This window comes from Cydia splendana, chromosome 1 (genome assembly GCF_910591565.1).
Source record: "Cydia splendana chromosome 1, ilCydSple1.2, whole genome shotgun sequence".
Taxonomy (NCBI): Eukaryota; Metazoa; Arthropoda; class Insecta; order Lepidoptera; family Tortricidae; genus Cydia; species Cydia splendana.
The window spans coordinates 11456025-11482829 of record NC_085960.1 but is presented as its reverse complement, the minus strand read 5'-3'; the positions used below and the strand labels follow the sequence as shown (position 1 = coordinate 11482829).

The following is a 26805-nucleotide window of genomic DNA, read 5'->3' as shown; positions in this document are numbered from 1 at the left end:
TTTTTAGGAGAATCTGTATTCTTTTTTACACAGCTGTAACCTAAACTTACGGTTAACGCTATTATTTAATACGAATCTGACTCTTTCACAAGCTATATTACTATAATAAAAATTTCTATCTGTGACAATATTACATATCAATTGTTAAAAAAAATAATGCTAGTCAAATAAGATTTCCTGCCACAAAACTTGGAATTTCACCTTAATTCTACAGTCTAATTTATTATTAAATATCTCATATTACACATGGGTAAGTATAAAGAAATGTATTCCTGGCACCGAGGAAAGTGTTTCGCCGTTCACGAAAATGTACATCGAAGCTTTTACATTTCTAGGGTGGCCGGTGGCTGAAAACATGATGTGATTCGCTTGGCGTACTTATATACAAATTTAAGATTAATTTTATCAGTGTCCATACTGATATTCGAATTTTAACTGCCAACTAAAATACCATTCAGTTCATAATTGTCCTAGTACCAATGAAAACTGTACAGACCGCACAGTACTTACAGCTACATTGCAACATTGTAAAAAAAGGTTTCTATTGAATCTTTTTTTATTTAAAATTAATCGTCCTTTCAGCAGGCTGATATACAAAGTAGAAAAAATATACATTGTGCTTAAAATTACCATCTTTACAACGTTTGGGAGACTGTTTTGTAGGCTTGACTTGGTACGTAGTAAATAAAAGGATCGAAACCAAACGCGAGGGAGTTGCATTGCGAATCTAGAAGCCGGCGAGAACACTGGTTTGAGAAATCTGTAACAATAAAAATATTATGAGTCCAGACTTGGGAAATTTCATGACATTATCATATCATATTCATAACACGCTTTAGGAACATCTACTAAATCGGTACCAAGCTAACTCTGCGTTGAATTTGCAATGGCCAATGACAAAGTGTGGCGATATTATCATTAGATAATGTCAAATTTCTATGGAAATAATACGTACACTCCCACACTTTTTGTTCTGTTCAAACTTCAAGTTGGTGCAAAGCTAGTTTAGGGTGGTATTCCACCTATACAATTTGTTTGTCCAATGTGTGTTGCGTCTTGCGTCTCACATTTTGCTTAATGAGTGTCAGTGTTGGGCATTCAAGAATAAAATCATTATTTGAATAAGAATTTGTCGGAATAAAATCATCTCGATTTTATTCCCGTCAAAAATATTCAAATAATTTTGGTCGGGAATAATTCGTATGAGAAAAAATTGAATGAGAATAACATATTCTTAATCAAATAAATATAATCATGATTTTTATTCGAAATAATATTCCACGAATAAAAATGTGGTCTGGGTACCGTATAGGTACTAATTACGTATAGTTAGGTAGATGTAATAGTAGTTAGTTTCTTGTCTAATTCATACCCATTTTATGGAATAAAATCTTACAAGTTGACTGTCGCATAGTTTCAGTAACCGTATTATTTTTAATTTACTAACCAAATCATTATGTTAAATTTAGCTGGTCTAGGGGCCTAGCCAAGATGCCAATCGCTTGCGCTCCGACAACGAAGCGCTTTCTGTCTCTATCACTCTTACATATTAGTGCGATAGAGAGCCAGAGATAGCGTTTTGTTGTCGTAGCGCAAACCATTGGCATGTTGGCTACGCACTCAAGGTGCCTAGCCAAGATGCCAATTTTTGTTTTTAATTTAATAACCAAATCATTAGGTAAATTTAGCTGTTCTGGGGGCCTAGCCAACATGGCAATCGCTTGCGCTCCGACAACAAAGCGCTTTCTGTCTCTATCACTCTTACATATTAGTGCGAGAGAGACAGAGATAGCGTTTTGCTGTCGTAGCGCAAACCATTGGCATGTTGGCTACGAACCCAAGGTGCCTAGCCAAGATGACAATTATTGTTTTTGATTTAATAACCAAATCATTAGGTAAATTTAGCAGTTCTGGGGGCCTAGCCAACATGCCAATCGCTTGTGCTCCAACAACGAAGCGCTTTGTCCCTATCACTCTTACATATTAGTGGGATAGAGAGACAGAGATAGCGTTTCGTTGTCGTAGCGCAAACGTTTGGCATGTTGGCTACGCACCCAAGGTGCCTAGCCAAGATGCCAATTCTTGTTTTTAATTTAATAACCAAATCATTAGGTAAATTTAGCTGTTCTGGGGGCCTAGCCAACATGCCAATCACTTGCGCTCCGACAACGAAGCGCTTTCCGTCTCTATCACTCTTACATATTAGTGCGATAGAGAGACAGAGATAGCGTTTCATTATCGTAGCGCAAACGATTGGCATGTTGGCTACGCACCCAAGGTGCCTAGCCAAGATGACAATTTTTGTTTTTAATTTAATAACCAAATCTTTGGGTACAATTTAGCTGTTCTGGGGGCCTAGCCAATATGCCAATCGTTTGCGCTCCGACAACGAAGCGCTTTCTGCCTCTATTACTCTTACCTACATATTAGTGCGATAGAGAGACAGATACCGTTTCGTTGTAGTAGCGCAACCGATTGGCATGTTGGCTAGGCCCCCAGAACAGCTACATTGTGCCTAATGATTTGGTTATTAAATTAAAAACAAAAAATGTCATCTTGGCTAGGCACCTTAGGTGCGTAGCCAACATGCCAATCGATTGCGCTACGAGAACGAAACGCTATCTCTGTCTTTCTATCGCACTAATATGTAAGAGTGATAGAGACAGGAAGTGCTTCGTTGTCGGAAGCCGGAACAAAAAATGTCATCTTGGCTAGGCACCTTGAGTGCGTAGCCAACATGCCGATCGTTTGCGCTGCGATAACGAAACGCTATCTGTCTCTCTATCGCACTGATATGTAAGAGTGATAGAGAGAGACTATACCTACGCAACTCCACGGAGCGTTAACGTTTGGCATATTGGCTAAGCATCCTGATCGGAGGATAGAACTAGATAGTTTATAGCGGAACTCTTCAATGTGTACTGTACCTAAACTAAAGTAACAAATATCAATTCAATCCGACTTTTAAATAGAAGGGTGAAAATCAACTTACAAAAATAAATATAACCGATTGTACCTACTACAAAAATTAACTTAATTCTAAATAACATTTTAATTGAATAAAACCTTATTTAGAATAGTTCTACTTCTAGAATAATAATTCTGTTTTTTATTCCGCATTTAAAATAAAAGTCACATGATTTATTCACCTTAATTTTATTCTAAAATAACTAGTGCAAGAATTATTCTAATTCAACTCGATTTGAATAAGAATAAAATTTCTGTTTTTATTCTTATTCTTATTCAAGTTAATTTTTGCCCAACTCTGATGAGTGTGAGAGTCAATACACATTGGACAGGTGGAACACCAACCTTAGACGGACTTCTGTCTTTCACACATTTTTGTAGTTTTTTTTTTAATATTAGATTTGCTATACACATACATACTTTAGCTAGTGAGCAGCGCGATGTTGATCTCCTTGACCATCTTGACGCGGTGCAGCATCTTGGCGAGCGCGGCGCGGCTGAGCGGCTGCGTGGAGTACCACACGGGCGAGTCGGGCACGCATGACCGCTCCGGCTGCAGGTAGAACACGTCGTTGCGGGTGCGGACCGACTCCGGGCTGAGGGATACGTGTTTATGTTAGTTTTGACGATAAAGAGCAGCTGTCAGTGTTTGACCTTTTGAACGCTAAGAACACCTAAAGTGGTTGTTACTGGTCGTGCCCACAGTGCCAAGGACACTAAAGGTGCTACGGCGTACGCTGTCAAGTAACCTTGACACTTTCAAGTAAGGTTTACAGTAATTACAGTAGATCGCTTGCGCCCGTTACCTTGGCGGGATTGGCGTATAAGTGACGTTTTTGTTTATGACATTATGACGTAAAGTGTTTAAAGGTCCAAATGGTGAGGGAAAAGGCCGATTTCGTAGAACGTAGACAAACAAAACTAAATTACTGCTTTCCCTCACTACCGTATTTGCATTAAACATTACATAATAATGAGAAATGCTATGTTATAATGAATGTTCGATATGACTCCGTGTGCGCAGAGTGGATTCCAGTGTTTACATCATTCAAAGTTTGATTTTCTAAAAATAGGTAAACTATAAAATAATTGACACTAAGGACATACCATTTGGAAATATAAAATTCGTAAAGCTTGACAGGGCAACGAAGAGGATTCTCTTCATTCTCTTGCTGCTCATATACTTTCTTTTTCCTGGAATTCGCTTCTGTAAAAAAACAACCATTGCATTTGAGAGATTAGTACTCAGTATATCAATGTTTCACTGATTATTTACCAAGAAATAATTTTTAAATGGGGTTGGCAACTGTCAAAGGTTTGCATAGATGGCGCCATCATAGCTTGCCCCTTTTTCTATGAGATTTGGCTTAAAGAGCTGGAGCTCTGGAGCTGGAGCTGCATCCAGGGCATTAAAAAAACAAAATTTTGACACAATTCTAGGGATTGACAGGGCAAGCTATGATGGCGCCATCTGCTTAATACTTCGACCGGTGTAAATTGAATACATGTAATGTCTATTTTTAGTGTAGTAAATGAAGCAAGTTGTTGTATGGAGACCCATGCATTAATTTCTCAGTCGATGAAATTTAGCTTGGTTATTGTATAGTATGAGCAGAGACTAAAATTATAAATATCCAAAAAAAAAAAACACTCCTAAGTTAGGTAAAAACACAAATCTGATTATATATTGAACCTAGTAATTCCTCAGTCCAAAATTATTTTACAAAATAAGTTATTTGTATCGGTATGTGATACTAGAAAAAAATCTAAAAGTTTTGTCAAACATGAGAATATTTTTTTATGATACTTCCTTTTTTTGACGCTCATTTTCATCGGAAAATTGCTCTGTCATTTTTTTCTTCTTATATGATCTTAGAATATAATTTGGCGCAGTGGGTAAAAAAATCCAAAAAAAATGCGTATCGAAATGTATGTATTATAGAACTATTAAAAACCGAGAGTGGAAATTATTTAGATTTTCATTTTGTAGGTATAAAACGGCAATAAAATGGCATTCCAGTGAAAAAATTAGACTGAGCAATTTTCCGGTCCAAGACACGCCAAAAAAATTTATTTTATTAATACTGGTATTTCTGCTGGGATATTTTTTTGATATTTCATATATTGTTGCAATACGTTACATGAATATGTCTGGTGAAGAAAGTTTGAACGGAGCATTTTTCCGTAAAAATATATTAACGATCTAAGACTTTAGGTATTTACTTTAATTCTATTATTATTATTCTTTGGAAATGTATACAATAGTTTTTATTTATTGATACTTTATCACACTGTAAAGTTTTTTCTGGCTGAGGAATTACTGCGGGGTCCACTACCTTTATTTACTACACTATTTTCTAAATATTATGTGTGCTTACCAAGCGCCGATTGAGGAGGATAGAACCGCAGTAAAACATTTCTAGAGCCAGGTATTTTGGCCTGTCCTGGCTGGTTGGGGTTTCGTTTCCAATGCTTCATTATGTGTGAAAATGACAGCTGCATATGCTCTTCAACCGTCTGGAAAAAAGTAATTTATAAGAATGCTAAATATCTTACGTAAGATTTACCAATAAAGGAAATATAATTCCGTAACCCCCCACGGTAGGATATTTAAGACCACGGTAAAAGAAAATATGATATCAAATGCTATTCTGGATATCAAAGGATGCCACGATACCGTCACTCTACTAGAAATGCGTAGTTTGAAAACAGAACAGTCAATTCTACGCGTTACTCGTGGTCGCATGATACTCACAACTAGGTTGAAATGTTTAGTGTTGAAGAACATTAATGTGGAAAGTAGGACATGCGGAGAATGTGCTCCCAACTGCTTGCTTTCCCATAGGTGCTCCTCCTCCACTCGCGTTACTATGTACTCTGTCAAAGAAAGAGAACCGGTCAAGTGAGTGCAAGGATTACTTTTTATACTACAAAAAGTATGTATGTTTGTCTAATTAAACGTAGCAAATAAAATATTGCTTAAACTTACGTGAGTCATTATATAAGACTGAGAATTTCTTGGCGACTTCGTCCAAACAGTCCGTGAACTTTTCATAGTATGGGTCCGTAAATATGTTGTCTATCCTACCATTTTCAAATAGATATTGTTGTATACCTGAAAATCAAATAAATGATTAGCAAAAGCATTTATTGCTGGGAAAAGGATTTCTTCCTCTCCTCTTGATTCTTTTCCCATAAGTCCCTATTAATGGCGTCGAAATCATCTAACCATATATCAAAAAATGTTGGTGGTCATTATATTAGTTGCCATTATAAAATAATAAATATGGTACTCCAACACTAATAGCTTTATTAAAGCGGCATTTGATAGGATATAAAGCACTTTTATAAATCTATCTATACCTGCGTCAGTTATTTTAACGTTACGCGTCACCACTAGATCGGTTAAAATCACACATTTTCGTTAAAAATCTTACTCACCTAGAACCAAATAATAAATAGTGTCCGGGGCGTATTCGCTGCCGTTCGGTTTCCGCACTTCCTTGACGAACAGACAGAGCGAGTAGTTGAGCTCGTCGGCGGTCAGCTGGAGGATCTCCGACTTGAACGGCTTCCGTCGTATCGAGCTCTTCTCGATCTCGGCATTCTTTGTCATGACCCACTGCTTCCACGCGTTCACGCCGAATGTGTACTGGAATAAGTCGATCGGTTTATAGTATAGTAATTCTTTATTGTACAGAACACACAAAGACACAAATATGGCACAGGGCAGCCGGTACAAAGGTGAACTTCGCAGCCTTGCAGGGGGTCGCGGGAGGTCCTCAGATGCAAATACGCAAGCGCCACCTTCGTTACAAAGGTGAACCAATCTGACGGACAACAGGATTCAGTGTTCTTGGGCCACGGAGGCGGTACCTTGAGACACATGTTGGCGTCGGGCTTCTCGGCGGGCTCCCGGGGCGGCTCGGGCGGCGGCGGCTGCGGCTCGGCGCGGCGGCGCTTGCTGGCGCGCGGGGGCGGGCGCGCGGCGGCGGGGGTGGGGGGGGAGTAGCGGTACCTTGAGACACATGTTGGCGTCGGGCTTCTCGGCGGGCTCCCGGGGCGGCTCGGGCGGCGGCGGCTGCGGCTCGGCGCGGCGGCGCTTGCTGGCGCGCGGGGGCGGGCGCGCGGCGGCGGGGGTGGGGGGGGAGTAGCGGTACCTTGAGACACATGTTGGCGTCGGGCTTCTCGGCGGGCTCCCGGGGCGGCTCGGGCGGCGGCGGCTGCGGCTCGGCGCGGCGGCGCTTGCTGGCGCGCGGGGGCGGGCGCGCGGCGGCGGGGGTGGGGGGGGGAGTAGCGGTACCTTGAGACACATGTTGGCGTCGGGCTTCTCGGCGGGCTCCCGGGGCGGCTCGGGCGGCGGCGGCTGCGGCTCGGCGCGGCGGCGCTTGCTGGCGCGCGGGGGCGGGCGCGCGGCGGCGGGGGTGGGGGGGGAGTAGCGGTACCTTGAGACACATGTTGGCGTCGGGCTTCTCGGCGGGCTCCCGGGGCGGCTCGGGCGGCGGCGGCTGCGGCTCGGCGCGGCGGCGCTTGCTGGCGCGCGGGGGCGGGCGCGCGGCGGCGGGGGTGGGGGGGGAGTAGCGGTACCTTGAGACACATGTTGGCGTCGGGCTTCTCGGCGGGCTCCCGGGGCGGCTCGGGCGGCGGCGGCTGCGGCTCGGCGCGGCGGCGCTTGCTGGCGCGCGGGGGCGGGCGCGCGGCGGCGGGGGTGGGGGGGGAGTAGCGGTACCTTGAGACACATGTTGGCGTCGGGCTTCTCGGCGGGCTCCCGGGGCGGCTCGGGCGGCGGCGGCTGCGGCTCGGCGCGGCGGCGCTTGCTGGCGCGCGGGGGCGGGCGCGCGGCGGCGGGGGTGGGGGGGGGAGTAGCGGTACCTTGAGACACATGTTGGCGTCGGGCTTCTCGGCGGGCTCCCGGGGCGGCTCGGGCGGCGGCGGCTGCGGCTCGGCGCGGCGGCGCTTGCTGGCGCGCGGGGGCGGGCGCGCGGCGGCGGGGGTGGGGGGGGAGTAGCGGTACCTTGAGACACATGTTGGCGTCGGGCTTCTCGGCGGGCTCCCGGGGCGGCTCGGGCGGCGGCGGCTGCGGCTCGGCGCGGCGGCGCTTGCTGGCGCGCGGGGGCGGGCGCGCGGCGGCGGGGGTGGGGGGGGGAGTAGCGGTACCTTGAGACACATGTTGGCGTCGGGCTTCTCGGCGGGCTCCCGGGGCGGCTCGGGCGGCGGCGGCTGCGGCTCGGCGCGGCGGCGCTTGCTGGCGCGCGGGGGCGGGCGCGCGGCGGCGGGGGTGGGGGGGGGAGTAGCGGTACCTTGAGACACATGTTGGCGTCGGGCTTCTCGGCGGGCTCCCGGGGCGGCTCGGGCGGCGGCGGCTGCGGCTCGGCGCGGCGGCGCTTGCTGGCGCGCGGGGGCGGGCGCGCGGCGGCGGGGGTGGGGGGGGAGTAGCGGTACCTTGAGACACATGTTGGCGTCGGGCTTCTCGGCGGGCTCCCGGGGCGGCTCGGGCGGCGGCGGCTGCGGCTCGGCGCGGCGGCGCTTGCTGGCGCGCGGGGGCGGGCGCGCGGCGGCGGGGGTGGGGGGGGAGTAGCGGTACCTTGAGACACATGTTGGCGTCGGGCTTCTCGGCGGGCTCCCGGGGCGGCTCGGGCGGCGGCGGCTGCGGCTCGGCGCGGCGGCGCTTGCTGGCGCGCGGGGGCGGGCGCGCGGCGGCGGGGGTGGGGGGGGAGTAGCGGTACCTTGAGACACATGTTGGCGTCGGGCTTCTCGGCGGGCTCCCGGGGCGGCTCGGGCGGCGGCGGCTGCGGCTCGGCGCGGCGGCGCTTGCTGGCGCGCGGGGGCGGGCGCGCGGCGGCGGGGGTGGGGGGGGAGTAGCGGTACCTTGAGACACATGTTGGCGTCGGGCTTCTCGGCGGGCTCCCGGGGCGGCTCGGGCGGCGGCGGCTGCGGCTCGGCGCGGCGGCGCTTGCTGGCGCGCGGGGGCGGGCGCGCGGCGGCGGGGGTGGGGGGGGGAGTAGCGGTACCTTGAGACACATGTTGGCGTCGGGCTTCTCGGCGGGCTCCCGGGGCGGCTCGGGCGGCGGCGGCTGCGGCTCGGCGCGGCGGCGCTTGCTGGCGCGCGGGGGCGGGCGCGCGGCGGCGGGGGTGGGGGGGGGAGTAGCGGTACCTTGAGACACATGTTGGCGTCGGGCTTCTCGGCGGGCTCCCGGGGCGGCTCGGGCGGCGGCGGCTGCGGCTCGGCGCGGCGGCGCTTGCTGACGCGCGGGGGCGGGCGCGCGGCGGCGGGGGGGGGGGGGGGGAGTAGCGGTACCTTGAGACACATGTTGGCGTCGGGCTTCTCGGCGGGCTCCCGGGGCGGCTCGGGCGGCGGCGGCTGCGGCTCGGCGCGGCGGCGCTTGCTGGCGCGCGGGGGCGGGCGCGCGGCGGCGGGGGTGGGGGGGGGAGTAGCGGTACCTTGAGACACATGTTGGCGTCGGGCTTCTCGGCGGGCTCCCGGGGCGGCTCGGGCGGCGGCGGCTGCGGCTCGGCGCGGCGGCGCTTGCTGGCGCGCGGGGGCGGGCGCGCGGCGGCGGGGGTGGGGGGGGAGTAGCGGTACCTTGAGACACATGTTGGCGTCGGGCTTCTCGGCGGGCTCCCGGGGCGGCTCGGGCGGCGGCGGCTGCGGCTCGGCGCGGCGGCGCTTGCTGGCGCGCGGGGGCGGGCGCGCGGCGGCGGGGGTGGGGGGGGGAGTAGCGGTACCTTGAGACACATGTTGGCGTCGGGCTTCTCGGCGGGCTCCCGGGGCGGCTCGGGCGGCGGCGGCTGCGGCTCGGCGCGGCGGCGCTTGCTGGCGCGCGGGGGCGGGCGCGCGGCGGCGGGGGTGGGGGGGGGAGTAGCGGTACCTTGAGACACATGTTGGCGTCGGGCTTCTCGGCGGGCTCCCGGGGCGGCTCGGGCGGCGGCGGCTGCGGCTCGGCGCGGCGGCGCTTGCTGGCGCGCGGGGGCGGGCGCGCGGCGGCGGGGGTGGGGGGGGGAGTAGCGGTACCTTGAGACACATGTTGGCGTCGGGCTTCTCGGCGGGCTCCCGGGGCGGCTCGGGCGGCGGCGGCTGCGGCTCGGCGCGGCGGCGCTTGCTGGCGCGCGGGGGCGGGCGCGCGGCGGCGGGGGTGGGGGGGGAGTAGCGGTACCTTGAGACACATGTTGGCGTCGGGCTTCTCGGCGGGCTCCCGGGGCGGCTCGGGCGGCGGCGGCTGCGGCTCGGCGCGGCGGCGCTTGCTGGCGCGCGGGGGCGGGCGCGCGGCGGCGGGGGTGGGGGGGGAGTAGCGGTACCTTGAGACACATGTTGGCGTCGGGCTTCTCGGCGGGCTCCCGGGGCGGCTCGGGCGGCGGCGGCTGCGGCTCGGCGCGGCGGCGCTTGCTGGCGCGCGGGGGCGGGCGCGCGGCGGCGGGGGTGGGGGGGGGAGTAGCGGTACCTTGAGACACATGTTGGCGTCGGGCTTCTCGGCGGGCTCCCGGGGCGGCTCGGGCGGCGGCGGCTGCGGCTCGGCGCGGCGGCGCTTGCTGGCGCGCGGGGGCGGGCGCGCGGCGGCGGGGGTGGGGGGGGGAGTAGCGGTACCTTGAGACACATGTTGGCGTCGGGCTTCTCGGCGGGCTCCCGGGGCGGCTCGGGCGGCGGCGGCTGCGGCTCGGCGCGGCGGCGCTTGCTGGCGCGCGGGGGCGGGCGCGCGGCGGCGGGGGTGGGGGGGGAGTAGCGGTACCTTGAGACACACGTTGGCGTCGGGCTTCTCGGCGGGCTCCCGGGGCGGCTCGGGCGGCGGCGGCTGCGGCTCGGCGCGGCGGCGCTTGCTGGCGCGCGGGGGCGGGCGCGCGGCGGCGGGGGTGGGGGGGGAGTAGCGGTACCTTGAGACACATGTTGGCGTCGGGCTTCTCGGCGGGCTCCCGGGGCGGCTCGGGCGGCGGCGGCTGCGGCTCGGCGCGGCGGCGCTTGCTGGCGCGCGGGGGCGGGCGCGCGGCGGCGGGGGTGGGGGGGGGAGTAGCGGTACCTTGAGACACATGTTGGCGTCGGGCTTCTCGGCGGGCTCCCGGGGCGGCTCGGGCGGCGGCGGCTGCGGCTCGGCGCGGCGGCGCTTGCTGGCGCGCGGGGGCGGGCGCGCGGCGGCGGGGGTGGGGGGGGAGTAGCGGTACCTTGAGACACATGTTGGCGTCGGGCTTCTCGGCGGGCTCCCGGGGCGGCTCGGGCGGCGGCGGCTGCGGCTCGGCGCGGCGGCGCTTGCTGGCGCGCGGGGGCGGGCGCGCGGCGGCGGGGGTGGGGGGGGGAGTAGCGGTACCTTGAGACACATGTTGGCGTCGGGCTTCTCGGCGGGCTCCCGGGGCGGCTCGGGCGGCGGCGGCTGCGGCTCGGCGCGGCGGCGCTTGCTGGCGCGCGGGGGCGGGCGCGCGGCGGCGGGGGTGGGGGGGGAGTAGCGGTACCTTGAGACACATGTTGGCGTCGGGCTTCTCGGCGGGCTCCCGGGGCGGCTCGGGCGGCGGCGGCTGCGGCTCGGCGCGGCGGCGCTTGCTGGCGCGCGGGGGCGGGCGCGCGGCGGCGGGGGTGGGGGGGGAGTAGCGGTACCTTGAGACACATGTTGGCGTCGGGCTTCTCGGCGGGCTCCCGGGGCGGCTCGGGCGGCGGCGGCTGCGGCTCGGCGCGGCGGCGCTTGCTGGCGCGCGGGGGCGGGCGCGCGGCGGCGGGGGTGGGGGGGGAGTAGCGGTACCTTGAGACACATGTTGGCGTCGGGCTTCTCGGCGGGCTCCCGGGGCGGCTCGGGCGGCGGCGGCTGCGGCTCGGCGCGGCGGCGCTTGCTGGCGCGCGGGGGCGGGCGCGCGGCGGCGGGGGTGGGGGGGGGAGTAGCGGTACCTTGAGACACATGTTGGCGTCGGGCTTCTCGGCGGGCTCCCGGGGCGGCTCGGGCGGCGGCGGCTGCGGCTCGGCGCGGCGGCGCTTGCTGGCGCGCGGGGGCGGGCGCGCGGCGGCGGGGGTGGGGGGGGGAGTAGCGGTACCTTGAGACACATGTTGGCGTCGGGCTTCTCGGCGGGCTCCCGGGGCGGCTCGGGCGGCGGCGGCTGCGGCTCGGCGCGGCGGCGCTTGCTGGCGCGCGGGGGCGGGCGCGCGGCGGCGGGGGTGGGGGGGGGAGTAGCGGTACCTTGAGACACATGTTGGCGTCGGGCTTCTCGGCGGGCTCCCGGGGCGGCTCGGGCGGCGGCGGCTGCGGCTCGGCGCGGCGGCGCTTGCTGGCGCGCGGGGGCGGGCGCGCGGCGGCGGGGGTGGGGGGGGGAGTAGCGGTACCTTGAGACACATGTTGGCGTCGGGCTTCTCGGCGGGCTCCCGGGGCGGCTCGGGCGGCGGCGGCTGCGGCTCGGCGCGGCGGCGCTTGCTGGCGCGCGGGGGCGGGCGCGCGGCGGCGGGGGTGGGGGGGGAGTAGCGGTACCTTGAGACACATGTTGGCGTCGGGCTTCTCGGCGGGCTCCCGGGGCGGCTCGGGCGGCGGCGGCTGCGGCTCGGCGCGGCGGCGCTTGCTGGCGCGCGGGGGCGGGCGCGCGGCGGCGGGGGTGGGGGGGGGAGTAGCGGTACCTTGAGACACATGTTGGCGTCGGGCTTCTCGGCGGGCTCCCGGGGCGGCTCGGGCGGCGGCGGCTGCGGCTCGGCGCGGCGGCGCTTGCTGGCGCGCGGGGGCGGGCGCGCGGCGGCGGGGGTGGGGGGGGAGTAGCGGTACCTTGAGACACATGTTGGCGTCGGGCTTCTCGGCGGGCTCCCGGGGCGGCTCGGGCGGCGGCGGCTGCGGCTCGGCGCGGCGGCGCTTGCTGGCGCGCGGGGGCGGGCGCGCGGCGGCGGGGGTGGGGGGGGAGTAGCGGTACCTTGAGACACATGTTGGCGTCGGGCTTCTCGGCGGGCTCCCGGGGCGGCTCGGGCGGCGGCGGCTGCGGCTCGGCGCGGCGGCGCTTGCTGGCGCGCGGGGGCGGGCGCGCGGCGGCGGGGGTGGGGGGGGAGTAGCGGTACCTTGAGACACATGTTGGCGTCGGGCTTCTCGGCGGGCTCCCGGGGCGGCTCGGGCGGCGGCGGCTGCGGCTCGGCGCGGCGGCGCTTGCTGGCGCGCGGGGGCGGGCGCGCGGCGGCGGGGGTGGGGGGGGAGTAGCGGTACCTTGAGACACATGTTGGCGTCGGGCTTCTCGGCGGGCTCCCGGGGCGGCTCGGGCGGCGGCGGCTGCGGCTCGGCGCGGCGGCGCTTGCTGGCGCGCGGGGGCGGGCGCGCGGCGGCGGGGGTGGGGGGGGAGTAGCGGTACCTTGAGACACATGTTGGCGTCGGGCTTCTCGGCGGGCTCCCGGGGCGGCTCGGGCGGCGGCGGCTGCGGCTCGGCGCGGCGGCGCTTGCTGGCGCGCGGGGGCGGGCGCGCGGCGGCGGGGGCGGGCGCGGCCGGCGCGCGCTTGCGGGGCGCCGCCGCCGACGCGCGCAGCGCCGCCACCGCGCGCTGCTGCTCCAGCACCATCATGTGGTGGTGGTGCATCGGCTCGCCCTCCAGACCTGTAGGTACGACACGTTCTCTTTACTCATCATTTCCTATAGTAAGTACGAACGAGTTTAGATAAAAAAAATATACATCCGGCCCTAAAATTGCTCGGCCCCTGTATGAATAGATTCGTTGATTCACACCTATTCATAAATATTACTTTTCTCAAACATGCAATGAAATATTGATGTTATGTTCCTTAGAATAGGCTGCGAAGTATGACGTTTCAGGTGCAGCTAGGACAAGAGGTCGTTAATGGAATTTCATACAAATCTTGCAGGCCTAGGCCGGCAAAGTCCTCTTTTTTAATTTCCATTTCACAGATATTTGTGACACACCATCGTGGCATTCAGCCATTAAAGTGGTAACACACTGTCGCACCGCGCCGCGGCCTCGGAACGTCGCACCCACCAGGGTCGCGGTGCGGTGCGATGGTGTTACCACTTTAAAAAAAAATATAGGCAGTATTTGGTTTATGGTACGATTTCTTTTTTTTTTTCATCTTTATAGGGGTGTATCTCCTAAACCGTGCGTCGTAGCGCAAAAATAATAAAATGTTCGTCCGGCTGTAAGAAACCCCTAATTAATATTAAAAAAAAAAACACAAAAAAGAAAAATAAATTACAAAAAAAACTTTATAATGCTGTATCTCCTAAACCGTACGTCGTACCGCAAAAATAATCAAATTTTCGTTCCCCTTAAAGGAACCCCTAAGTCATATTTAAAAAACAAAAAAATAAAGAAAAATATTGATAGGGCTGTATCTCCTAAACCGTGCGCCGTAGCGCAAAAATAATAAAATTTTCGTTACTCTGTAAGAAACCCCTAATTAATATTAAAAAAAAAACACAAATAACAAAAAAAAACTTTATAAGGCTAATCTCCTAAACCGTACGTCGTAGCGCAAAAATAATCAATTTTCGTTCCCCTGTATGTAATCCCTAAGTCATATTTAAAAAACACAAAAAAAGAAAAAAGAACGAAAAATATTTATAGGGCTGTATCTCCTAAACCGTGCGTCGTAGCGCAAAAATAATAAAATTTTCGTTCCCCATAGGAATCCCACGCACTGAACAACCTATCACATTATAGTAATAGCGGTACACCGTGAAATTCGGGAATCAGCTGCAAATGGTGTTAGAGGTTTGAAAATCGGCACGATTAATCTTTAGGCCATTTGAATCAATTTGACCCGTAGCACCAAAAAAAAAAAACAAACGGAAAGGAGTTATGACTAGGGATGTACCGACTAGTCGGGAAAGCCGACTATCCGGCCACATTTGTAGTCGGCGATTAGTCGGCGACTAGTCGGCAAAAATGGCCGATTAGTCGGCACTTTATTAGTGAAAGAAAAAAAAGAAATCATCAGTCAATATTTACCATATGTTTTATGTTTATTTTAGTAAAATACCTATTCAGGGTGCATATCGAAACTTTTGTTCATATAATTGACCGTTTGATCGTTATCATATGTTGTTGGGATGTTGTTTTTCTCTACAGGGGCCCGATTTTTGAATTTTGACCGCTAGATTTCGTGTATTTCGTTCAATAATATCTCCACTACTAGGCATTTAAATTCTACGAATAGAATTGAAAACGAGTGGTCAATACCACTCGATTCCATATTTCTATCGCTCGTATTTCAAAAATTAGCATTTCGCCGTTTTCCGCCGATTTTCGAGTGACGAAGTCGAGCAATCGAAATTCAAAAATCGCTCCCCAGGTCGATCTCAACTGATTCTCGTGTAATTTCATGTGCAAGTTCGATAGTTATTTTTTTTTATTATTATTCAGTTTTTGTTTTTTTTTAATGGTCGAGCCATGAGGAACTAATTATGTTATTGCAAAATTTAGAGACTTAGTGCACGTTGCTCGTATAAAGACGCTGACCACAGGGGATAGGTTCTTAACTGGCGACTACGTACGGGAAATAGAGCCTTGGGAATACCTCCTACAAGCTGTACTGACGGTCTGCTCAGGATCGCAAAATAAAAGAACTAAACACAGAAATTGAACGAGGATTCTTGTGATAGGTCTTTGAACCTGTAGAGAACACCTTTTAGCCAAGCTAAATTATGATGAATAGCGCAACCAAAGGAGCAAAACTATTGTTTTTCACCTGAACTTATACGAAACTAATGATCTGGCCGACTAGCCGACTAGTCGGCCGACTAATCGGCCATTCGAGCGCCGATTAGTCGGCTAGTCGGCCAAACCAATAGTTGGTACATCACTAGTTATGACATCATCTTTTTTTTGTCATTTAATACCACACACGATAGGTTTCTGAACAATTATTTTTCTTTTTCCATACAAAAAGAAAGATGACGTCATAACTCCTTTCCGTTTGTTTTTTTTTTTTTGGTGCTACGTGTCAAATTGATTCAAATGGCCTAAAGATCGTAGGAATCCCACGCACTGAATAACCTATCACATTATAGTAATAGCGGTACACCGTGAAATTCGGGAATCAGCTGCAAATGGTGTTAGAGGTTTGAAAATCGGCACGATTAATCTTTATGCCATTTGAATCAATTTGACCCGTAGCACCAAAAAAAAAAACAAACGGAAAGGAGTTATGACATCATCTTTTTTTTGTCATTTAATACCACACACGATAGGTTTCTGAACAATTATTTTTCTTTTTCCATACAAAAAAAAGATGACGTCATAACTCCTTTCCGTTTGTTTTTTTTTTTTGGTGCTACGGGTCAAATTGATTCAAATGGCCTAAAGATCGTCTATCGGGGCATTAAGACAACTAGTGGCCAAGTGTGAAAAATATGCAAATGAGCGCGGACTTTTGTACAACGCTACCAAGAGTGAGATTATGGTTTTTAAGGCGGGTAGAATTAATAGTACATTACTACAGAGGCCGGGACGAAAGGGGTTGCCGGCCGAAGACATATAGACGGCCGAGCGAAGCGAGGCCGAATAGGTCTGAGCGCGGGCAACCCCATTTCCCGCCGAGGTCTGTATAGTGCTTTTCTCAAACATGCAATGAAATAAATAAAATAAAAAATCCACGAAACTCAAGTTTTATTTATACAAAAACTAAAAGTAAACTACACCCAAAATATAACCAACACGTACCTATATCATTATCACGCGTATGTTTTACACGAGTCGTGTATTTTTACTACCTGTATATTTTCATGTATCTTTGATTTTTTCGCCTTGTATCCGTCTGACTGTCGTTTTCGTCACATAAGTTTACATAGTCTTTCATGTTGATATCATGTTTCACATACATCGTTGCTTTATGCATGGAGTAAATAAGTATAATTTCCAGTGTTGACGAATTTGTAGTTACACTCATTTAAAATATGCCACAAAACTGTTTCTAATAAACTGTAAGCCATTTTTCTTAGTTTCTCAAATAATAAAATTGCCATAAGCAACCATATACATACTTCGTTTTTGACTTGGCGGCAGAGGCAGCAAGTTATTAAATTAAAATCAATTCTGCTTACGCTGCCAATTCCAACACCTACGATTACAATTAATATTAATTTCATTATTTCGTCGGAACTCATATTAAAGTCAAAAAAATCAACAACGCACCATAAATCCAATAAAACAGAATGAATATTTTTAAACTTTACCTCCATAACAATTTAAAAAATATAACTACGCGTGTTTGAGTAGACCTTTTTACCGCTAACGTTTAGATGAAATATTTTATATGTTTTTATTTGTGTAGTTAAATTTATAATTTAAAATTATAGAATGTATTATTTATTAAGTTCATGTTGATTTTATACAAATAAAACTGCAAATTATAGAAAACATTATTTTGTTTTTTTTTAATAGGCGTAGTGGCAGAGTGTCATTACGAACCATAAAGCAAATACTGCCTCTAGTTTTTTTTTAATGGATGAATGCCACGATGCTGTGTCACAAATATCTGTGAAATGAAAATTAAAAAAGAGGACTTTGCCGGCCTAGGCCTGCAAGATGTGTATGAAATTTCATTAACGACCTTTTGTCCTAGCCGCACCTGAAACGTCATACTTCGCAGCCTATTATAAGGAACATAACATCAATATTTCATTGCATGTTTGAGAAAACCATATTATGTACCTCCAGAGTCTCTTGGTGGAGTTGTACTGAAGGTAGTCAATAGTTTTAAGTACCTGGGCCACATCATAACTGATGATCTTTGTGATGACAGTAATATTGAGAGGGAGCGAAGGGCGTTGTCGGTAAGGGCAAATATGCTGGCCCGCAGGTTTGCTAGATGTTCTGTGCAGGTAAAAATATCGCTGTTTAAAGCATACAACCAATCTTTTTACTCTAGCAGCCTGTGGGTAAGGTATACCAAACGAGCCTATAACGCCCTTCGCATACAGTACAACAACGCCTTTAGAATGCTGTTGGGACTGCCTAGATGGTGCAGTGCGTCGAAGATGTTTGCCGAAACGTATACGGACGGGTTCCATGCGATCATGCGGAGAAAGATCTCATCGCTAATAGGACGCGTCCGTGCTAGTCCGAATGGCATTCTAAAGGTGATTGCGAGCAGATATAATTGTAATATACTGGCACATTGGCTAGATCAGGTCAAGCCTTTAGCGACTTACGTCAAATAGGATGGCCTGTAGGTTTTAAGAATAATTTAATTTATTTTTACTAACATAGTATTTAAGTTAGCTTAAGATTTATTTGTTTTGTAACTAACACGATATGGATGCTTTATCTGAAATAAAGAATTTGAATTGAATTGAATTAAAGATTAATCGTGCCCATTTTCATACCTCTAACACCATTTGCAGCTGATTTTGGTCAACCGCTAGCACTATTAGGACATGAAACAATCATCATCATCCATTTTTATTATTATTTCATTGCATGTTTGAGAAAAGCACTATACATACCTCGGCGGGAAATATGGGGTTGCCCGCCTCAGACCTATCTATATCTTCGGCCTGCAACCCCTTTTGTCCCGGCCTCTGTAGTAATGTACTATTACTAGATCTCGGACGGTGATTTTGACCATCGTGACAATAGACAGTCGATGGGCAGTACCCGGATGATGTTAACCAACAAACGCCGATTAAACAATAAAAATGTATCAAGATAACGCATACGACGAATAATCACATCATAATTTCCATACATTTATTTAAGACTTGATTTTCGTTTTCTATAAGCGATAGGCCACATTACCACCTATACCGCCATCTGCTCGCGACGCATTGTTGCCAAACTTCATAACTTACCAGGCATGCCAGGGTGCGAGCTCGGCGTGATAGTATTGGCTGTCATGGCAGACTCGAGGTCGACAGGCTGATCCTCATACTCGGTGGCCATTTTTAAAGCCATCTGCAGCATATCCTCGCCGAATGCGTTATTGCCGTCCATTCCGGCCACTGGGCTGAACCCTTCCTCTGCTGAAAAAGACATTTGAGTTAAGCATAAGCTTCCACGCGATTAACTTCCTTTAGTTAATTATTATGTGTAAATATTGCGTTACTTTCAATTAATATTAAGCGTAAGATGATATAGATTACATTGAGAGATAGTATATATTGGGCTCATTTCATGTAATAAGCTTTTATTAGAGTCTGTGCGGAAAGAGCAGAGTCGTGGAATGTATGGGGCCCTATACAACCCACGACTCTTCTCTTTCCGAACAGACTATATTCATAAAATATTGTAGTGTTTGTGCTTATATACGAACTAAAAAAATGCTACTTACTCTTTGAATGTACTGAAAGGTTATCGTTATCCAATTAACTAAATATAGATATTTGTTAGGTTTACAGTTCAAACCTTTATTTACTTAATAATAACCAGGACATTTAGAAAGATTATTTAAACAACAATTCAAAACTAACCAGGGCTAGGGAGATACCATGATAAATATACGCATATAGATAGGAAAACTTTCTCACCATTATCATCATCAGTATCAGAGTCACTCTGATCTTTCTTCTTGTCACCAGCAACCATCTCGGCCATCATCAGCAGCTCCGCCTCGAACGGATCCGTCGGCATCTTGTCATGGATCTTGTTGATCTCTTTCATGATCCCCTTCGCAGAGTTTCGGGTCGTCGGTATGAACACCGGGGTCGGGATCGGTATCGGAATTGGCACCGGGACAGGGAACGGCAGTGACCACATGGCGCAAGGAACGGGGACGTATATAGGCACCGGGACCGGTATGAGAACGCGTCGCTCCAAGCTCGGGTCGGTTTGGCATTCTTTAGTGCACGGATGCGGACGGCAAGAGACTCCCTTCGAAATCATCATCGGCTTCGACATAGTCGCCTTATTGGCTACCTCTCTGGGAGGCAAAGTTTTAACTATGACGTGATTGTATATTTTAGGGGGTGGGGGTGGTGGAGGTGTGGGGGGTTTGGGAGGGGGCGGAGGAGTCTTGGGAGCGGCCGGGGGTTCAGGTTCGGGGGGAGGGGCAGGCTGGACCTGCAGCCGCTTGGACTTGGCGCGCGTCATGGAGGTCATGGCCGGCATGAGCGGCGGCGGCGCGGCCAGGGACTGCACGTTGGAGATCACCGGCAGGCCCGTCGACCGCGTCTGCGTCTTTGCTACGGCTGGAAAAAGAGATAGTAATCGAACGTAAGAACTCAATTAGAAATGTGAAAGTGTTCAGTGCAGTATAGAAATGAGTGCAAAAAACCTACGTTTACCGTTGTTTTTATGGCCTGTGCCGGAGTACGTCCGCCTGGGGACGCCCGTGGGCACCGCCTTCTGTTGGTCCATCGCTTCTCCCGGCATTAGAGGCGGCGTGTGTTTTGAGTATTGACCCTAGAAAAAATAAGATATGATGGGAATTAGGTTTTAGTTGCAAGATTTTTAAATGGATTGGGTATTTATTAAATCTAAATACGTGTCTTTACCTGGAATGCCATGACGCATTGATAAGTGCAGAAGTTCCGAACTGTCGCATCTGACATCGTCAAGTGGTACTGTGCCAGAGATGTTCGCTTGCACATATCACATTTTATTCTGAAAAGAAAACATCCCTTTACAGAGTCCTACTTCATAATACGATATTTTAAGAATGTTCTGATGTACTATGTTGTATGGTGCCAATATGTAATACCTTGACTGTACCAGTGTGATAGGACCATAAAACTTAAGTTTGTACTGCTCACCTTCTTGACGACACTGCGTTCACGGAGACCTGGTAGAGATTCAAGCAGTTGAGCGAGCACATCATAACGACCTGCCCCGAGCTCTGCACCCGCCGTATCATGTCGAAGTTGTACTTCTTCACTTTGCACCAGTTGCACGGCACGATGTGGCGGGAGTTGCTGATGTACACGTTCATGCACGACTTGGAGCAGAAGCAGTCGGGGGATTGGGTCTCATAGATGGTGAAGCAGTTTGAGGATTTGCGCTCGAAGTATTTCTTGCACCATCGGCATTGGTCTGAGGAACAGAGATCCAATTATTGTTATCGGCTTTATTTATGTTATTCAACTTAAGACTCATACTTAGACTTCTGATCAAAAGCTTATTTCTAAAAAAACGATTGTATCACAAATAATTACCTGGGAATATGTTATTGACGAATTTGAAAGCGGCAAAACATGGATCGGAGCAAAGCCTTTGTACGATGTTCTCACTCACTTCGACCTCTATTGTCGTCCCTTTCTCCAGAGAGCAGACGGCGCACTTCGCCCACACCGGCTGCGGTAGCGGGCTCTTGCTCATCTGATCAAACTTCTCCATACAGATTTGAGTACAAAAGTCTTTGAACTGGCCCTTGTCTCCTACTGGCGCTAGGAAGCCTTGGTGACCGACCGATATATCTCTTTGACAATAGCAACATATCTTCAGCCCCTTTTTAAACTCTTCCAAGCATCCAGAGTTACAGAACTGTCGGATATCATACCCGAATCTTACACAGTATTTTCCTAAACTAGTGTGCGTGACCGTGTTTTTGCAGTTGGCGCAACGCGCCCCTATCTTGTTCTGATATCTTCCCAGACACACCTCATTGCAGAAGTCCATGGTTTCCCACGTCAGAGTTTTATCACTTTCTAAGTCTAGTTGTAGATTGCACTGAAAGCATTTCCTGATAAATGTCCTTTCTCTCTCTTCCCTGGCTGCCTGCACCATGGCCGGCGTCTTGGGCTGTAGTTTGTACGCCTCATCCAGATATTTGTCTGTTGCATTGCTTATCACTTTTAATTTGAGGAGTGGTGGATTTGATACAGTTGCCGCTTGCGCGGCGGCCTTGCGAGTAACTCGTTTCTTTTTTATGTGGAATCTGCCATTTTCTCTGCTATTCAATTCCTTGATGCAGGTTTGTTCGCACACAGCAACGTGCTCACCGTACAGTTTGAATGCGAACGAGCAAGGTTTGGTTTCTTTACAGACTAGACACTCTGCTTCCGTCGGGGTTACTTCATCAATGGCCATCCTCCGGCGTTTGAAAACATATTTCTCCTTTTCATCTGCCATCATACTGTGTAAACAGGTAAGAGAGCAGTAGTTCGTGTCTTCGCCGTCGTAGTTGTAATAGAAGTAGCAGAGTTTACTTTCCTCGCATTCTGAGCAGGTGAGGGTTTTGGGCGTTATTTCCTCTACAGTGTACTTCTTAGAGCAGACATTGTACTGGCCTGGGTGTTCCTCCTGGAAAGCGGTGAGACAGGCCTCGGTGCAGATGTACTTGTAGTCTCCGTCCTTGTCGACGTACCGGTAGGTGCAGCCCTTATTTTCGGCGCACTGCACGCAGGTGCCGTCGAATTGACTAATTTCCTGAATGTTGTTGGGAACTAAGTTCTCTTCATCGGCTTCGGCCGCCTCGTCATGTTCGTTTTCATTTTCTTTATCTGTAAAATTATAACGAAAATGATAATTACCTAGTATTCCCTGGAGATTAATACTGCGGGTGATAATAAGTGTTTCTACAGTAGTTTATAGGTACATACAATCCATACATTATTTAAGTTCCGATTGGCGTTTTCTATCAACGATTGTCACCTTGGCTAGACCTCCAGCAGTCATGAAATAAAAGAGAATATTTACCGCCGGTATGGTCGTCCGTGGCAGTGTCCGCAGGAGCGGGCGCGTCGCTCGCGGACTCCGACGGCGCCTCTGCATCTTCGTCCGCATCGTTTTCCGCGTCATGCTCCGTCTTGGGTACTGTCTCTGCATCAGCAGCTGTTGGCACAAAAGTTTGTCATAAGTGTCAGTACTCCATGTAAGCTAAGAAAGAATAACAATAGTTAATGTCACTTCATGATATGGTTAGGTTAGGTTTGACTTTTTCATGATGTGGCCAACCAGTTGTTTCATGATATGATTGCCTCGTAATGAAATAATCACTTATAATATTTCATCACATCCTTCTTTGTCTTACGCCCAATATGCAAATCTTCATGGCTAACGAGTTGCTATGACTCCCCCGGTAAGTCCCTCAGTCACCGATTCTACATTAGCTTTCATTTCCAACTAGTGTAACATCTTCACTACACCTTATAAAACAAAGTCCCCCGCCGCGTCTGTCTGTTTCTGTGTTGGTATGTTTGTTCGCGATAAACTCAAAAACGGATTTTCATGCGGTTTTCACCTATCAATAGAGTGATTCTTGAGGAAGGTTTAGGTGTAATTTGTTAACCTGTGAAAAGCCGGAGCGGGTCGCTAGTTATTTAATAAAATAAACGTATGATGTAAAATTGTATAGTTAAAACACAAACCTCCAGCTTGTTTTCTCTTCTCAGCCAACACCTTTTCTGCTTCTGCCTTATCAGCTTCTGAGATCTCCCTCTCAGTGTCAGGTAACAGCATAATTTCCTCATCAGCACCAGGTTCCTCTGCTAATTCGGAAACACTTCCGCTATCATCTAAGGGGGTTTCTTCTGTAAAGAAAATTTGCCAAATTATAGAAAAAAAATGTGACAGTATACATTTTTTGACATACCTACTCCTGTTTTAGTTATAATGTGTGTTCTCAAAACGAGATAAAGTGAAATTCCGTAGCGAATGAGACCAGATACTTAACAGAAACAAGTGTTACAACAGTAGCCTATCCTAATTATCAATTATCTTCAGTCATAATAGGCCTGTTGCAAGTAACAAAGAATCATGGAAATAATGGTTTCAACGAAACATATATGTTAATATGATTCTAAAAAATGGCCCAATCTCAGTATAAACTGAAGGATTATTAATATATTCAATAAAATAAAAGTGCAAAATTCTCTAATCAGCCATTTTTACTGAAACGCCAATCAGAAACGTTCCAAACAGTGACGTCATCAATGCATAACATATTTCTTAGAGCAACATAGACAACCTCATTGACCGAAATCTATACGTGGGCACCAAAGAGTTCGAAAGGTGCAAAAAAAATGTTATTTCGCCACTAAACATTTATTACGTCCAAAAAATATTATTACACGATATAAAGTAGATATCTATTTGTTATTATTTAAATAAAATGCTAAATAATACGATATTTCAACAACAAACTTTTTTAATTATTTGGCTGAATGGAACTATCATTGCCATGTTGGCTGTCGTAACTAGAAAAAATGAAAAATTAAAAAGTAAAACCGGCGTTCGGTGATTTTCACTCAAAATTTACATGTATCTAAATAATTCATCTTAAACTGCAACCGTGTGAGAGTTTTTGTGTAAAATGAGTTATTGTGATAAATTTTGGTAATGTATTTATCATCCCTAATCGTAATATATGGTGCTGAATTAACAATATCATTCGGATTCAAGGGAAATTCGTAACTGTAAGTATGTAAACAATATCTACCACCCTACCACCAACTAAATGATGACGTCACAAATGGCACGCGAGCGTTTTCGCGCGAAGTTTAAACTAGCTATAATAAAATGCAATTATCTATGTTAAATCTTATGAGTATAACTGAAATATAGTGTTTTTCGGAACTAATACAAGTGTACCGACGATATTAAAAGGGTTTTCAAAATTTGTCATCAGGCCTATTGACCAGTTATCACATTCCTTATTCATCTCTTTTATTGAAAGAAAAATAATTGAAGTCTGTACATTTTTCAAGCTGAGCTATAAATATTACATTTTATTAAATGATAAGTGTTCAGTTTACCAGTGTGATCATCATCATGTGCTGCAACACCGTCTGCATTGTGGTCGTCATCATCATCATCCAAGTTCACTTCCCCGCTTGGTTTAGTTGTGGATGTTTCTGTAGTGCTGTCACTTTTGTCCTTCAGTAAAGCATCAAAAGGGTCCAAAGCCTGGAAGAAAAATGCGAAGTGACGAGTATATAAATGATATAGATTCTATAATAAAATATTACACCAGCACAAAATTTCATTCGATTGAAAATATCCTGAATGGCTTTGAAAAAAGGACGGTATTGCATTGCCTTTGTTTTGCTTGCCTTTTGAATTTCATCTCAGTATGTCTGAATTTAGGTTAATTTGGTAATTACCTGCGTATGGTCTTCCTGAGGCTCATCCTGAACATTAGGTGCTGTCTCAAACTCAGGTTTACCCACATCATCTTCCTTTTTCTCCACATGGGTTGTCTCCTGATCATCTACCTCACTTGCTTTCACAGCAGTGTCTTCTGAATCTTGGCTGGTTTCCTGGACCAATTCATGTGTAGACTCCTCAATAGACTCTTGTGCAGAGTCTTGAATAGTAGATTCTTGGCTGTTTGATTCTTCTGGAGTTTCTATATTCTGTGGGGGATCATCTACTGTTTCTGCACTTTCTGCATCTTCTAATTTTATTTCTGGAATAGTAAGATATTCCGTGAGAAACAAGGGTATATTGAGAAAATAAATACACATAAACATAATTACTAAGGCACGGGGGTATTTATTGTATTTACTTAGTACATTTGTATTTGCTTATGGTTAAGCCACGGTTAAGCTAATTGCCACAGCAAGTGTTTTAATAAGAATACTGAAAATTGTGTGTATAAGTTTACTTTAATATCTTTTTTATTTTAGTTTTTCTCCATGACTCCAAAACATTTACATAAGCCCTACCCTGCCCTACTGCCCTGAGCTACTTGAGGCTATTAGTTTCCGGGCTTCAACCTATAGGACACAAAATCTGTCCCTATTCGCAGCCCCGATAGCGGCCACTAATGCTGGGGTGCGAGCCACGCTGCATAGGATATGTAATAATTACAACAAACGCCTAGTCTCCGCTGACATATGCAATAATACTAGAGTTACATTTAAACGCAAAGTCAGCTGATTACTATAACTTTAATTTTAAGCTTCTATTACATTGTGTAGCTTTGTTTCTTTTGTATCTCTTATAGTGCCTACTAGCTGTAATTCATATTTATGATAAAACTTTGGGTGTGTTCATATTCACATATTTATACTTGGAATGTGTTAAGTGTTGTTATGTTATGTTAATTTTTAGTATAAGTATAGTATAAGTCTGTTTGTTTAGTTCCTTCCGATCACATTTCTACCCTAAAATTATTGTCGTACCTCCTAGTGGGAATTGTCTTAGGATGTAAGCTATATCTAAATTTTGTAATTTTGCCTGTAAATATTATTGGCCTGTATCTGTTTTTTCCCCAATAAAGAAAATAAAATAAAAAAAGTCAATTTCCCAGATACTAAAATTATAGTTTCTTTTTCTTTTGCCTCGTCTCCTCATGGCCAAGGGTCACAACCATGTTTTAATTAATGCACCAAGGCTCTTCATTTCGTATGATTTTCCGGCATCCTATAGTACAGGCCCTTAGTTTAAGTTACTATTATTATTTGGCATTATCATCTAAATAAAATTCTTACTTGGTAACATTGTTGCTTTTTTATTTACTTAATCTTATTAGACTAACTATTATTAACAAGGATAGCATAGATTATAGTTTTAAGTATAGGATATGATGTGATGAACTTCATAAATAATGATTAATCATTTTAATTACATTTTATAAAGAAGCACATACCATTTTCCTTAGTCGTCTCATCCTCTGTTGCATCTGCAGCAGGTTCGTCAGTATTCTCCGCATTGGTCACCTTATCACTAACACTTTCACTCTCATGTTCCACATGGTTCTGGAGCCCACTATCACCATCCTTATCACTAACTGCATCATTCACAGAATCACCATTACTATCAGTAGCTTTGCCTACATCACTAACATCTGCTTTATCACTGTTATTGGTATCAGTGTCTTTGTTATCACTTTCTTGCGGCTCTTCAGACTTTTTGGGATGTGTCTCATCTTCTGCAGAGATCTTGTCCCCAGATGCTTCACTCACAGCCTCCATAGAGTTTTCAGGAATGCTTTCTTTCTCTTCCATGTTACCAACAATCTAGTTGGATTTGGGTCAATTAGAGGGTCGAATACATCTGAAAATTAACAAAATGCAT

General features: G+C 49.3%; 1 protein-coding gene across 1 annotated transcript; it reads right to left on the bottom strand.

Annotated features, from left to right (window-relative positions):
• Positions 1–26805, bottom strand: LOC134790693 (zinc finger MYM-type protein 3). Its single transcript, XM_063761598.1, has 19 exons — positions 26378–26805; positions 24888–25192; positions 24540–24690; positions 23154–23315; positions 22483–22617; positions 21000–22286; positions 20601–20877; positions 20343–20451; positions 20133–20250; positions 19377–20036; positions 18702–18872; positions 13255–13493; positions 6409–6619; positions 5957–6082; positions 5723–5844; positions 5346–5484; positions 4075–4174; positions 3388–3563; positions 1–760 (listed from the first exon to the last, which is right to left on the bottom strand). Exons 1-18 carry the CDS (start codon positions 26733–26735, stop codon positions 3389–3391), a joined length of 4845 nt encoding a protein of 1614 aa, XP_063617668.1. The 5' UTR covers positions 26736–26805; the 3' UTR covers positions 1–760; position 3388.